General features: G+C 46.5%; 5 protein-coding genes across 5 annotated transcripts; 1 reads left to right on the top strand and 4 right to left on the bottom strand.

The window, feature by feature from the left end:
* Window positions 1-11: 11 nt before the first annotated feature.
* Window positions 12-3,836, bottom strand: CCC2 (Cu(2+)-transporting P-type ATPase). The gene has a single exon (XM_018856058.1). It carries the CDS (start codon window positions 3,760-3,762, stop codon window positions 292-294), a length of 3,471 nt encoding a protein of 1,156 aa, XP_018711015.1. The 5' UTR covers window positions 3,763-3,836; the 3' UTR covers window positions 12-291.
* A 1,236-nt stretch (window positions 3,837-5,072) lies between these two features.
* METBIDRAFT_43268 (U4/U6-U5 snRNP complex subunit) lies at window positions 5,073-6,908 on the bottom strand (the record flags this gene model as incomplete). The annotated part of the gene is made up of 1 exon (XM_018857637.1): window positions 5,073-6,908. The coding sequence occupies one exon, from the start codon at window positions 6,906-6,908 to the stop codon at window positions 5,073-5,075; it is 1,836 nt and encodes a 611-aa protein (XP_018711014.1).
* A 304-nt stretch (window positions 6,909-7,212) lies between these two features.
* Window positions 7,213-10,143, top strand: METBIDRAFT_43572 (uncharacterized protein; the record flags this gene model as incomplete). Its single annotated transcript, XM_018857677.1, has 1 exon — window positions 7,213-10,143. The coding sequence occupies one exon, from the start codon at window positions 7,213-7,215 to the stop codon at window positions 10,141-10,143; it is 2,931 nt and encodes a 976-aa protein (XP_018711013.1).
* A 64-nt stretch (window positions 10,144-10,207) lies between these two features.
* On the bottom strand, window positions 10,208-11,482 carry PEX2 (ubiquitin-protein ligase peroxin 2; the record flags this gene model as incomplete). The annotated part of the gene is made up of 1 exon (XM_018857665.1): window positions 10,208-11,482. The coding sequence occupies one exon, from the start codon at window positions 11,480-11,482 to the stop codon at window positions 10,208-10,210; it is 1,275 nt and encodes a 424-aa protein (XP_018711012.1).
* Window positions 11,483-11,579: 97 nt separating this feature from the next.
* CDC15 (serine/threonine protein kinase) lies at window positions 11,580-14,471 on the bottom strand (the record flags this gene model as incomplete). The annotated part of the gene is made up of 1 exon (XM_018858959.1): window positions 11,580-14,471. One exon carries the CDS (start codon window positions 14,469-14,471, stop codon window positions 11,580-11,582), a length of 2,892 nt encoding a protein of 963 aa, XP_018711011.1.
* Window positions 14,472-15,127: the final 656 nt, after the last annotated feature.

The following is a 15,127-nucleotide window of genomic DNA, read 5'->3' as shown; positions in this document are numbered from 1 at the left end:
GAGATGACTTTTTTCTTGTTCTTAAATTAGATTCATGCAGATAAATAAATATAGATTCATTTTATTAGTTTCCTTTCACTGGCTTTTGCGAATCAAATTCCATCCTAGTTCGCGACTTGAACTAAATTTAGAGTCTCCGTGCGGCATATGCAACAGGCTTCCGGGTACCAAGTATGGCCCAATGCAAAGTTCCATTGTACGGGCCGAATTTTAACTTGTTCCAATTTACCCCAGTGAAAAGGATTTTTCGAAGCGCTTTGTGCTAGTTTTTGCGCTTTATCCGTTAACTCTCTAATTCTGTGGGGATTCCACCATTTCGTAATCGGCTTCACCATGAGCCTTTCTTTTAATGCTAGAGAAAACCCTCGACCAACCATGAAACTGGACCTTATTCCTAATCCCGCCTCTTTTCACAGCATTGAACTCACCTAATGTGGAACTTTTGAGAGAAAATTCGCTTCCAATACTTTCCTCATTGAGGTACAAGTTTTCGACGATTTCTTTGACTCTGGGAGGCTTCCATTTTTTGAGCAATAACGAATTAAGCACCACACTGATTGAGCTGCAGGCCATTGCTCCTGCTCCACTCACTGGTGAGAGCATCCAGCCATACTTAAGGAAGCAACCCATGGCAAACGGCAACATCAAAAAATTGTAGATTGTAGCGCCGAAAAAATTCCACTTGATTTTTTTAAAACTCGCCTGAGATATTTGAAGGGCAGTGACAACTCCGAAAAGATCATTTTTCTTCCCCTGTGATCCCATCAAAACAACTTCAGCCGAGTCGATAGCGATATCCGTGCCTGTGCTGATGGCCATGCCAATATCAGCTTGTACCAAAGCAGGTGCATCATTGATTCCATCACCGACAAAGGCAATTGATATATTTCCGCGTCCGCCAAACCGATTACGTAGTTGAGTGACAACCTTATCTTTGTCAAGCGGGGAAACTTCACTGAAAATGTTGCCTTTTGGCACTCCGAGTTCTGCGCCTATTTTATGCGCCACTTCTTTGTTATCTCCAGTCACTATACCCACCTGATAATTCTCAACGTGCTGTAGGTAGTCAATTAATACCCTGGCGCAAGGCTTGATTGTATCAGAAAGCTCAAAGTACCCACTATATGACCCATCAATGATAACGTGCGAAATACTTGATATCGAATCTTTCAAGTCAGTCAGAAGAATTCGTGACAAGTCTTCACGAGCGGAGGGGTAATCTTTCACCACCATTCTCTTGTTTCCGACAGCTATATCAAAGGATTTTCCGGAAAGTGTTACTCTGGCCTTAACACCCATTCCAGTGTAGACTTGAAAGTCTTCGATCGTAGCCAGTAAGGAGTCTTTTTCAAGTGACAGGCTCAATATTTCTTTGGCTTGGGCACTAATCGCTTTTCCCGTGGGATGTTCAGAATGAGTTTCGACAGAACCAACCAAAGTCCACCACTGAGTTTCTGAAAGACCAGTTGTTCCCAATATTTGCTTGGATTTTGTTATCTGGAGATCACCTTGCGTGAGCGTGCCTGTCTTATCAAACAATATGACATTTACGCCACTAGATTTTTCTAATACATCACCTCCTTTGATCAAAGCACCAAATGAGGCACCGACACCCGTACCAACCATCACAGCAGTCGGAGCTGCCAAACCCAAGGCACAAGGACATGCCACAACTATCACAGAGATGGCGAGGTTCAAGCACACAAAGTATTTTCCATTCTCGTCTTTGATGAAAACGCTTGGAAGATATTCTGGATAAAATTTCAGGTACAACATCCAGAAGAGCAAGGTGGTAAATGAAAGGCATAGCACGAAAGCAACAAATCTCGCTGCAACAAAGTCGGCAAATCTCTGCACAGGGGCCTTGTTGACTTGTGATTCCTTCACAATGTTAATGATCTGGTGAAGCTGAGAGTTTTTTCCTGCGCCTGTGACCTGAATGTAAATAAGAAATGGCCCATTGATGGAGCCTCCAATAACTGTATCTCCAACTTTCTTCTGAACAGGTAAAGACTCTCCGGTAATGATAGACTCATCCACGTCTGTACTTCCATAAACAATCTTACCATCAGCTGGAATTTTCCCGCCAGCATAAACAACGGCAATGTCATTTTTCTGAATGAGGTCAATGGGAATGGTTCGGGCTGAAACTTCGGCTGCGACGTAAGTCTTGTCATCTTGACTCATTTTTGTGATATGTTCAAGCTGTGCCTCGTCATCAATGATTGTGCATGTTGTTGGAGTCAAGGACATTAATTTGGATAGTGCCGAAGAAGTGGAACCCTTTGCTCGGTTTTCGATCCATTTTCCAAACGAGACAAAGCAAACAAGCATGGCAACTGTCTCGAACAAGACTTTGGGTGGCTTTTCCATCTGCCCTGACCACACACTGAGAAACATGGATAAAACCGAAAATAAATATGATACAAGGGTCGAGATACAGACAAGCACGTCCATGTTAGCATGTTTGCCCTTGTGACGGATGAACACTTTGAAATTTTTGAAGAAAACTGCCCCGAGATGAAAAAGAATGTACGTGGCAATGGCAAGCTCAATCAAGGACACTAGATAAAGCCCATGGAAGAAAGTGAGTTTTTTCCAAAATCCCGTATTCTCAGTGACGCTGAGAGCAACGATGGGGGCGCCAGCAGCCAAAGAGTAGCAGAAATTAGAGCGCCAGTATTCGATGTCCTTCGTTTTTGATAAGATTTTTAGCTGCGAACTCAAAGACTGATCCACGGAATTAGATATGATGAACAGAATCCGACTGTCTAAGGTGTTCAAAGAATCCAAGAGATGACGGATTCCTGTGCCATTTGAATAAAGAGATATCCTAAGCTCGTCTGTGAGGTTTTCTTGGCCCAAATCAGTCACATCGTTGTGGAAATCCTCAGGGGTAACTTCGCCTTTGAAGACAAACTGGAACAGCTCAACGCCAGCCAAGCTGCTGAGAACAGCCTCCGCGTTATACTGTAAAGCTGAGATGTCTGTGTCCTTGTCGATACCATGAATCTGCAAGACAAAATCATCCTTTTGGTCCTCAGTGGGGGGCAGTCCCGCAAGCGGCTGTGACAGGAGGACACGTGCGTCGAATCCACAATCTTCGATTGTCTCCTTGATAGCCTCGGGCTTCAAGCCAGACTTGTGAGTTACGTGCGCGGCACTAGTGATTTGGGACACACTGGCATCGACCACACCTGGAAGCTTTTGAAGTGCCTCTGTTATGGACGCTGAGCATGCACCGCAAGTCATGCCCAAAACCTCTAGTTTCGTTTCTTCGAGACCCGAATTAGAAGAATGCACCTGACTAGACGAGGCCAAAGTCGCGTCGAAACCACAGTCTTCGATTGTCGAGATCATGCTCTCGACGGGAAGACTCGCATCATGTAGGATTTTTGCCAGATTCGTGATAAGAGAAACGCTTGCCTGCTCTACGCCAGCCATGTTCTCAAGAGCTTCTGTGATGCTCGATGAACATGCCCCGCAAGTCATTCCGGTAATATCTAGTATGGTGGAAGCAGAAGCCAGCAGTTTTTCCTGAGATGGCGAGACAGCCACAAGCAGTGCTTCGAAGCCGCAATCTTCGATGATACTGACAAGATCCTCCGCGTTCATCGGCTCCGAAAACTTGACTTTGGCTTCATTAGTAAGGAGGGAAACCCCAGCTTTTTGAACCGTGGGACATGCCTCTAGCGCATCGGTGATGGAGCCCGCACACGCAGCACAAGACATGCCGCGGATAGAAATGAAGGCTTCACGCATGACTAAATGACAAATATTGGGAATGCAAATCTTTTTCTGAACGGACAAGGAAATCGGGAAAAGAATGGGATGAATGACCCGCCGTGCTCGCAGATTTTGCATGAGAGATGGAATTGATTACGCATACGTGCAGGAGAACGAGAGCGGAGACCAATAGAGCGTGCAGCACCGGCCGGGCCGGAGGTGAGGTATTTTTGATCTGGCTGAATGCCGGAAAAAGTCCTCACATGCAAGAGTGCCTGCTACCATCCGCCACCGTCCCGGAGATCTACATAGATGAGGTTTGAGTCATGTTGCTAGTTGCGATGATTCTTTTCAAATGATATTTGGGGAAAAAAGAATCTAAAAATACGTTTGGTCCGGGGCAGAAAATTCTTGGCCGAATTTTTGGCCGAACCCATGGACACGAACAGTCGCTTAAAGTTGGGCGGTGGCGCATTGGAATATGCGGCGATAGTCGTGTACAAGAGGTACGGGTCTCGAAGACGTGTGACGGATGAAAAAGATTGGTGAGCCGCAGTCATGGTAATGAGCCAATATCCCACTAATAATGTAAGCAGAAGGTCTCTCCCTTTGCTCGAGAATTTTAAGATAAAGAATTTATTATGACTGTACTGGCAGTTTTACTTTTCATGAGTCGTGCGCTTATCGTATGCAGCTCATTCTAGTATGCGGTGAGTAGGCAGTCCTCTATTGTTCAGACAATAAGGATTGTCAATGACACAATATTAGGCGGAACTTCCCAGATTATCCTTCCTTTAGATTTGTTTCGGTTGATAATTTTGAAACCTGTTCTATCCTTCGAGAATTTTTAGCACGTTTGATCGAAGACATGGGTTGCCTACCAGATGTGGAAAATTGAAAGCTAGTGTTTAAAGAGTGACTCCATAAATCATGGGTACAGACAAAACAAAAATACATTGACTTTCGATTGATGCAATGTTCATCAAATTGCAAGAATTTTGTTAAGTCAAAGTGACCTCTTTTTCTCCGCGCCAATATAGTTATCTCTGACAATACTTGAGTCCCATTTTGTTTCTGTCACCTGATAAAAAGTTGAGTAAACGTATAAAATATTTATGATTATGGAGCGACCAGAGCTACAGGAGCTGAAATCCTGTGCTTTTTAAACGTGGGCCAAGGAAGATTGTAAAAACATTGAGTTAATCTGCACCAAAGTAGAGGCACTAGTAATCCCTCATGGGTCAAACCGAACACATTAATAAATTATACCAATCGCTAACATGTTCTCAGAACACAAAAATAAAGCAGCTCACTGCAGCACGAAACAAAAACAATAGATCGAGACTCTAGTGAATTACCTTTTCCTCAGTTGACTTACGGCTTGGAGTATCTTTTTTATGTTTTGGAGCCAGCCCGTGGTATTTATGCAGTAGTTCTTTCCAAGCTTGCTTACTGTCCAATTTGTTTCCCCGGGCATCTTTATATTCCACGCTGACTTGTGGGCTGTAGTCTTCGAGAGGATCGGCCGAATTGCTGTAGCGGGCGTATTTACCACCTTTTTTAACTTCTGATACAATGCCTTTTTGAACTAGCTGATCGTTAAGTTTTCTTTCAATGACCTTCTCCTGCTCATCTGTTTTCATTTTGAGGAAAATTGGATCTTTGTTCATTTGCTCCCGAAGAAGACGCTCTTCGATATTGATCTGTATTTTTGCCAACTCAGCCTCTCTCTGGTGTTCCCTATAGGCCTTCGATGTTTTAGTGACTTCAGGACTCAAAGCATCTGGTCTGGAACGCAAGTATTTGAGCGTAGACAGGATACTGCTGAGATTCGGTTCCGTACTGCGCAGAGATTGTGATGCCTCCAGCTCCTGAGCAGCAAGTTCACTACCCGGAGCTAGCTCCAGATTAATATTCGAGGTTTTGGTTGCCTCGAGAGGTTTAGTTTCGTGATTGGCAGAAACAGCGGGGTCTGCGTCAAGCTTCCTGTTTGGCTCAATTTCCGTAGCTTCCTTGGTGCTGCCTTCGACCAGATTCGATACTGCAGATTGAGCTTCGTTCAAGCGGGCGCCTAAGGCATCAAGAAAGTCCTTGGTGTCGTCATAAACTAAACCAGAGTCTGCTTCCGCCACCATGTCCACTCTTTGGTGCAGTTTCACCTCATTGGCGATTTCCTCTGCAGTCAAGAGCTTTCTCGCCTTGTTTCGCTTGACCCGTGTTCTACGAAGCACATCCTCGAAGGTATCGTCTAGCTCGTCCTCGAGATCCAAGCGAGCGGTGTACATGGGCTCGTCCACGTCGATCGAATCTTCGTTTCTCTGCCGCTTTTTTGATATGCCCTTCAGTTTCTTTTTGAGTTTCTTCATTGGTACGCTTGGCTTCGATGGCTCAAAGCTATCAAGAAAGTTGTCAAAACGAACAACGTTGCCAGCCGGTTCCGAGTTGTTCGCTGCTTCATCAACCTTTCTTGGAGCAAGCAGAATTGTAGTTCCTTCTAGTACTGCCAACTCTTGCTCATGGTCATCCGACTTTTCATCCGCGCTCTCGTCCAAAACATTGGACTTCCCAAGCTTTATGCGAGCCTCTGAATGCTTGGAATTTTGACTATGGGCAAGTTTTGCGTCTCTTGTCAAATTCTCGTTCATAAGCTCATCGCCCGTATCTTCTAGAACTCCCGCATCGGCAAGCGTGAAGACCTCACCATCAGCTAGCAGAGCCAATTGCTTTGTGGTGTGTTTGACAGTGGTGTGGCCTGCTTCCACTTCAAGTTCCCGAGCTGTGGTCTGGACTGCCTGCGCCTGCTGGACAGGGCCACGTGACCCACCCAAAGAATCAAGCCAAGAGTCCGTATCCACTTCGTCGTACTGGAATAAAATGCGTGGCTGTTTTGGCCTGTGTAAAGTATCCCGGTTAAGCTGATCGGTCTCCTTTGACGATGGGGCGGGGTCGCCAGATCCATAGGAATGTTTGCTCTCCAGAGGGTGCAAGTCGCCTGGTCCTGCGACATCCAAATCATGCCGTGGAGGCCTCAAATCACAGCCAGATTCGCTTTCCTTCCTTGAAGCAGCCTTATTACTTGAATTTTCGTCCGTACTGAGGGCAGACGTGGGAATAAGGGGAAGTCCCAATTGAGCACGGAGCTTATTCGTCTCTTCGATCGAGAGCTCAATCGGCCCGGCCATTCCTGCAGCTTGTGCTGTGCCAGAGTTCCAATCTAGTGGGTGAACAGTATTGAGCCTTACGTCACGAAAGTATGGTTTCTATTTGATCTCCGCTGTGCACCTGGTATACGCGCTGACCTTCGCTCAAAATATCCAAGACTATTCAGCCTCACTAGAGGTCTTGCGATGCTGGCGATGGTCTTCGCGCGAAATCCGGGGCCGTCCTGCAGAGAACGCGTCGCCGGCGCGTCTGCTTATGACCACAGTGAGCAAGAGCCCACACTCTTCATTATAGAATATAGCAACACGGGCAGGAATTCCAAAAATGCTGACGGCAGAACAAAACTGCTCCAGGCAGATACTCAGATTCTCAGGTGTGCAGGGCACCACGGCACGCATGCCTGCACAGTTTGCTGTGCTTGGGGAGCATATTGCCTATGTGGCTGGCAGCGGAGTCATTGTAGCCACAGTCGGGGAAGATAATACGATATGCAACCAGCGGCTATTTGTGGCCAACTCCACAAACGAAACGCACCCGGGGAATTACGGGTACGGCTTGGGCGGTCTGCACGAAACTGCCGCGTGTGAGGATGAGCTCCGCAAGGACCTGTTTGGCTTTCCTCTTAATTTCACACATTGCTATAGAGGCACCTGTGCCGAGGCAGAACTGTCGGCCATAGCCGTGCTAGATACCAAGGAGCCGGGAACTCCCTCAACGGGAAATTCGAAACTCAAGGATAAAGTAAGGGCGCCCACGTGCTTGGCAATTTCACCCAACGGACGTGTCTTAGCAGTGGGTGAAACCGGGTACCAGCCTCGGCTCCTTCTTTTCTCGCTTGCGCCCGACTCCAGCGCGCAGCCTTTTGCTGTAATTTACGAACACACCTTTGGCATCAATCACATCGAGTTTTCGCCGAATCTGAAGTACTTCTGCTCCTTGGGCACCATGAGCGATGGCTTCATTCACGTGTGGAAGTACTCTCCCACAGCAGTGGTGCGGCGAGCGGGCAACAAATGCTCATCCATAGTCAACGCTTTGGTCTGGCACGACACCGGCTCAGAGTTCGGGGAAATCATCACCTTGGGGCTCCGCTTCTTGAAAGTCTGGCTGCTTGAGCTGCAAGAAACGTCACTGCCTTCCAAGGTAGCTGTTCTCAAAGGCCGGAACCTCATCTTGGGCAAGTTTTTGGAGAGCAACTTTCAGGGCGCAGTTCCGCTCAACGAGTCGCAAATCATCATCAGGGAGTCGACCGCTTACTATCTTTTGAATCTAATGCACAACGTCTCCATCCAGGAAATCGCATTAGATCATCTGAAAATCTCAGGCATCGTTGTAGACCATACGGAAGACAAACTATGGGTGTTTGACCAAGACTTCTCCCTCCATTCTGTGAATGTGTCTGACCTAGAATTGCTCCCTGGAAGTGCCGCGCAATATAAATCGGCGCTTTCGCCATCGAAACTAGCTCCTGGAATACTGAGGCTTAATATTCATGCCAAAAACACCATTCTCAAAGCACAAAACTATGGGGATCGCCTTATCGCATACCTCACAGGGGAAGGTGAGATTGTTTTACACCACAAGGAAATTGCAATACCCAAAAAACTAGTTTCTCCTCCAGTCTCCTTCGTGGTTGGGGGTAAACGGGCTAGTACTGGTGAAATTTTGATGTTTTCTAAACATGGAGTTGTGTCTTCATTAGACAGCTCCCGCAACATCCTGGAAGTAGTTGCACATCGACTCCCACAGGCGGAAGGCCTTGCTAATGAAATGACTGCAGTCGAAAGAAACACCACAGCGCTATTCCTAGGAGACAAGTTCGGCCTGCTCACTGTACTTAGATTTCCTGAGGGTGAGCCCAGGACCGAACGCGTTATTAAAGCGCATTCTTCCAGCATTAATGACATTATCTACTTCGAAGTAGAAGATGTTTCACTTCTTTGCAGTATATCTCGGGACAGGATGATTCAAATATACTGCGAAACTGACCAAAAATGGGATATATTGGCCACTCTTCCAATCCATACGGCCAACTTGTTGTCGGTCAAATTCATTGACTCGCATCTCTTTGTTTGTTCGGCGGACCGCAGTATATCCGTTCACGAGATTGCTAGAAGCACAGGGTCTGGTACCGCTACTCTCAAAGTTGAGATAATACACAAGAAGACAATCCCTTCTAAAACCACGCCTTTGGCTATGGACGTCTCCGCATCTGAATTCGTCATCTCTTCTAGCGATAGGAGCTTATCTGTGTACAACAAGCATACTCTTGAGTTTAAGAGAACAGTAAAGCTCTATGGTGAAAAGTCGACCGAACCTTTATGCGTGGATAGGTTTTTGTTGCTACAGAACAACCAGATTGCTGTGTTTTGCAGTGATAGATCCCTCAGGGTGTGTAATCTTATATCAGGGAAGCACTTGAATTGTGTATGGGGCCATTTGGAGCTGGTGATTGGTCTTTTCGAAGACAGCAACAACCTACTATCCTTGGGATCTGATGGCTGCCTATTTGAGTGGAGTTTTCTCAGTGTGCTTGACAGCGATAAGCAAGCTATCTGTGACACAAATGAAAACACTATACCAACACCTGATCCAGATGCCTCTCCATTGTTTGCTAAAGTGACCCGAAAGTTTTTGCCAACTATTCAAATGTCCAAAATAGCTGTTTCTCCAAGACGAGCACCTTCGCTAACGGGGGAGGATGTGGGTTTGACTGAGCCTGAATCGCCCACTCCACGCTTGACAAACGCCACTTTGAAAAGAATCGAGGCTAGGAAGAACGCGCAAACCCTTTCTGCGTCTCCTTCTAAACCGTCCCATTCACACGGTAGCCCCGTTGGAAAATCCCCATTCCGATCCAAGTCTGTATCTCCTCCAAAAAAACAACCGAGCGTATCCCAAACGCCTTTCAACAGAGGACAAACGCCGAGTCGACAGTCTCCGTTATCAAGGTCACTACACGTCGCAGCCAAGACACAATCTTCTGTATCACCCCAAAAGAGTACTGCTCCTTTGCTTCTTCCACCGACTTCATCTGCTAGCGATGCCAGGGAAAGATCCACTGCTTATCTCACAATGATAAAATCTTTCGTTAAGAAAGATGTGCTTGATGAAGAAGATAAAGAAGCGATCAAAAGTGAACTAGAAGAGCTTCTCATTCTCTTGGATGGACCAAAGGGATTTGAAGCTTTACTAGAGAAGTATAGTGAAAGCTTGGTTTCTCTTGTCAAAACAAAATTGTCAAATGACTTGTAAGGCTGTTAACTTTGCTTGCCTGTTTGAGCGAGTTGATATGGGTTTCAACACATAAAAAGTCATTCTACATCACTACCCCGTCTTCCCAGTCGTCTTTAGCCCCGCTGTCAAAGTCATCCGAGTATTCGCCCTCTTCCTCCAAATCCTCGTGTTCGCTATAATCTGGTGAGTGTGATTCAAATGGTTGTTCAGATTCGCTCGACTGCTCGGTATGCGCATCCAGATAATCTGCAGATGTATTCAGCTGAACAGCATCTTGATAATCTTCTTCGGCCTCACTTCCTTCACTTCCAGCCTCATCGTACTCCACCATAATTGCGCTTTTATCAACATTTCCCAGCTCTACACCGTACTGTTTGAAAGATGTGATTCTGAGACGACACCTAGGACATCCTTCTGCGCGTTCATTCCCGTTTTCAATAGCGTTAAGTCTTGTTGCTAGACAAATGTAGCAAAAAATGTGATTGCAGTTGGTGACACAAGGATTGGTGATGACTGTACTTGCAGCTTTGATTCCTCTTGCTTCAGTGGTTTCAATGCACATTGCACACTGTGAAATAGGTAGCGAGGTAAAATTTGTTGTGATTGGTGATTCTGAATACCCATGAAAACGGTGACCGTTTCCTTTCTTTGGTAAAAAGGAACGTAACATTCTCATCAGCTTTCTGAACTGCAACAAGGGTAGTATGAAAACCAAGAACTCGGTCATGACATTCCAAATCAATTGACGGTTCTGAAATTCGAAATTCACATTTGACCCATTGAACTTGAGCAAGTCAGCTACTATGGGAGTAACAGTTATCCCTAAAGCTCTATAGATCAAGTTTGGATAGCGCCCAAACACCAAAAATGAAACGAAATTGAGCAACTCCAAAACTTGAATCGTATCCCCCGAAGCCTTTATGATATTCGTTTTGTATGGATAAAGCGCATTTTTGACCCTTTCAATCAATGTCTGGGGACGATAGCTGAGTTTCTCAAGAGAGAATATGTATGATTGTACTTTTTTGACTATGTACTCACCAAGAATTGTGGCCAACAAAATATACCGCATGTGGTTGCCTATAACCCTGCCTGAATCTTTCTGTGACAACTTTAGATTCTGAAGCTTGAAGCCATATGATGAGCCAGTTTTGAGCGTTGTGAGTTTAAATATGACTAGTTTGAGAATAAGAGACCAAAGCTCTGGATGCAGATTGTACGACCATGGCTGACTCGAGATCAACAGGAAGGAATCAGACAACTGCTGCTTCAAAAGCGAGAAAAGTTCGTCATCTAGGATACTAGCATCAAGTTGCGATACACGATGAGATGGGTATGAAATTCTGGGAACAGGCATATTTAGTGCGCTTGTGCATGAAAAGACGTGGAGTATATTCTTCCACCTAGAGTGCTTGGGTTCTCCACACTATCAGATTTGCCTCGGCCGGGCGCGATTACCTGCAGTCCGTGCCAATCTCCAGGACGATACGGCTTGCAAGGTCTTTCGCCAAGACTGAGGTGTCAAATGCGATGATCGACGACATGGTCTTTTGAACGGAGCCCAATACTTTAAATTTCTTCACCATAGCATGATCTGATGCAAAGAAAAGGATTTGGTGTAAAATTCTAAGCAACGAGAATTTTGCTGCGGGGGCCTTGCTGTATATGTTCAACTTCCCCAAGATATTTTCGATGATCGAGTCTCTTGCCAACAATCGAACGACCTGATCATTTTTCGTCATGAGCTTTAGGTAGTTTTCTAGCACTGCTTCAAGATTGGAGACTTTGTTCATCATAAAGCCGCTCACCAAGCAGTTTTTCGCAGTAGCAGATTCAAGCCAGTTGAATCCCTCGTTCTGCGAGCTCCAGTGTAAAATAGAGTCCATTACATTATAATGCCAATATGGATCCACGAGCAAATTGAAGTAAATGGTGGGAATATCGTGTTTCAAGAGAAGCGCGCGTACTGACGAATCACAGTAAACGAGTTCACATAGAATTGGGAGAACAAATTGCCGAAATGGTAGATTGATTCTTGATAAGTCTCTGAGAAGTGGTATTGCTCCCAACTTTGCTAATTCTCTTTCGCTGCTATGATTCAAGTTACAGCAGTTGTAAAGAGATGGACACAATATGTTCATCACTTCTTTATATTGCGGATGCGTTGGAGTGTACTGCCTGAGAAGCGTGACATAGAACTCCAAGATATCCGCCGAATTCAATGGCCGCAAAAGCTCAGAGATACAGCTGATGGATCTGAAAAATTTAAGTAGTTCCATTTGACGATGGAACGAAAGCGAAGGATACACTTTGATCAAAAGCTTGAACAAGTCCGGGCTGGAAACATTGATCCTGACTCTTGCTTCGGATTGTCCAAAATATTTGATGACCTCGAGGATTTTGTCAATTGTGGCTTCAAGATGTTCAGTGGACATGAGGCTTTTCTTTTGGTTGTAACACTTTGTGAGACGGTTTAGTAAGACGACAAACCAAAACACGATACCGTACTTGGAAAGTATGCGACACATATCCGATTTAAATCTGGTGAGGTCTTTGGCTAGAATTTCATGGATGCAATGAACCGCCACGAGCGAGAAGTCTGGACTTGTCTCAAAGTCTTCTTCTAAGAACCGCGATAGAATACGCAAACCCCCAGAAGAAACAAACATGAGCAACGCCTTTTCGGACTTGCGAAGAGTTTTCACAAACTTGACAACTTGCGAGCGAATCTGTAAGCCAAAAGACAATTTTGAAAAGCGCGTGATCATAGGAATGCCACCCAAGAGCGAGAAATTTTCAATTTGAGCGATGTTCACCTGGAACAAGTTATTGAGGATGCCAAGCACATAATTCCATAGTTTGTGACGATCGGCAAGATCCAGGGCGTTTTCTAGCAATTCCATTAATGTCAAGATACCGTGATCACGAATTAGAACATCATGCGAAGTTGGATATTTTCTCACCAAGTAGTACATTCTACCTGTAATTTTTTCAAGAACATTGATCGCATCATCAGTAGCCACATGACAGCTGGAGACGCGAGATACCAACTTGGATAGAAGAAACTCCATCTTTCCCTGGATTTCAAGCTCGCTAGTGTCGAAATTATTGATATCCAATGCAAAAAAGGGATCGTTTTCCTCGACTTCATCGCTCAGATTCAAAGAGGGCTGTTTCTGAAGCACTTCTTTGAACACCAAGGTGTCGGCAAAGTCGCCTGTCGCCAGAAACAAGTTCTCATCTGCGCCTTCTTCTTTCTCAGTAAACTTTGCAAGCAATTCTGCACGCGAGTACGCCTGCCCAGGCACATCGGATGTTTCCTTCACAAGATTCAGCACCTGTGTGGCGGGCGTGAACTCATCCGATTTGAGGCCCGGAGGAGTGATGGTGAAATTGTGGAGTGGCCCATGCAGGCCGGCAACCGGCTCAGGTCCCTGGTGGGAAGTAGATAGAAAAGTTTGCCGCAGCAAAGTGTTCATGTTTGCGGGGCTTGGGGAGGACTTGAACGTGTTGTGCTGATCCGGATTCACCCAGCGGTGCTTGAGAAGCAATTTGGCGTTGATGCGTAGATTGGACTGTTTTTGGAAACACTCGAGGAGAAAGTCTTTGGCTAAGGGCGAAAGACCAGTGGGCAACACTGGATGCTCGTCAGTACCTATTGCATGTAGCGTGGCCATGGGGTTTAGTTCGTGGTATGGCGGATTCATGGTGAACAACTCGATGATGGTTGCTCCAAGAGACCAGATATCAGACGCGGTGCAAATTCCGTCTCCACCCAAGACGGTTTCAGGAGCCATCCAGTTGGGCGTGCCCACAACGGTGTTGTGCAGTGTGGACACTTTTGTGGCCACGCCAAAGTCGGCCAATTTGACCTCTCCCGATCCTGTGAGAAGGACATTTGCTGCCTTGACGTCTCGGTGAACCACACCCTGCTCGTGGAGATACTGCAAGCCCTTCAAGATCGGATTCACGTAGGAGATGATTTGGGATTCCAGGAAGCCGTGGCCCTGTTTCTTGTAGATCTGGCGCAACGAGCCGCCCGCGCAGAACTCTAGAAACACGTTGAGCGAGTCCAGCGTCTTGACGAAGCCATGGTACTTCACAATGTTGGGGTGCTTGAGTATTTTGAGGAGGTCGATCTCGCCCATGAGCGCGTTGGGATTGTAGTCCTTGTCCAATGTGATCTGCTTGATGGCCACGACCTTCTTTGTTTTCGTGTTGAGCCCGCGGTACACGTCGGCGTAGGCGCCACGGCCGATTTTCTCGTAGAACTCAAAGTCATCGAGCGCGTTCTTGGTCCGTAGGCCCGGGCGCTTTTCCACGCGCTGTGCCGGCGTGAGCGACATCTTGACCGAGACCTTGCGTTTATGATGCGCAGGCTGGACGAGAGGCTCGCGTTTCCCATGGCTGTCGGCTTTGGCCGGTGGCCCCGAGCTATTTGTAATGTTGTCTTTGGTACGCACATTTGCAAACGGAGACGCGTCGGGCGCCAGGTCCTCGCAGATGGATTCCATGGCCTTATGGGGGAAGTTCTCAATTTCGACGTTGGACATCAGCAACTGGATCTTGCGGAGAAACGGCAGCCCGGCAGACCGCAGGCTAGAGGCAGGGCGATTTGACTCGCCGTTTGAGTCGGAGTTGAACACCGAGAGTGCCAGGAGATGGCTGAATTTGGAGTACGACAACTCGACTTCCTCGGACTTCTCGAGCCCGAGCGCCTCGGGTGTGATGGCGTCATTGTTGTCTTCCTGATATTTCGATAGTAGGGCTGCCTTGCTAAGACCGGAGCCCGAGGCCAGAGACCCCGACATTTGAATGGCCGCACACTGTACAGGCTAAGTGAGGTGCCAGCGGCTCCCGACGTGGTGAGTGTTTGGAAAATCCACCGAAACCGTGGAAAAGCGACTACGCAGCGTGTGCTGTTGAGCAGATGGGGTTTGCAATTAGAGAGATGGTGCAGAGCTGGAGGTTGCGTGGAGTGCGTGTGCGCACAAAGCATAGA

The sequence above is a fragment of the Metschnikowia bicuspidata genome (assembly GCF_001664035.1).
Source record: "Metschnikowia bicuspidata var. bicuspidata NRRL YB-4993 chromosome Unknown METBIscaffold_4, whole genome shotgun sequence".
Lineage (NCBI taxonomy): Eukaryota > Fungi > Ascomycota > Pichiomycetes > Serinales > Metschnikowiaceae > Metschnikowia > Metschnikowia bicuspidata.
Note: the sequence above shows the minus strand (reverse complement) of the source record. Positions and strands in the feature narration are given on the sequence as shown.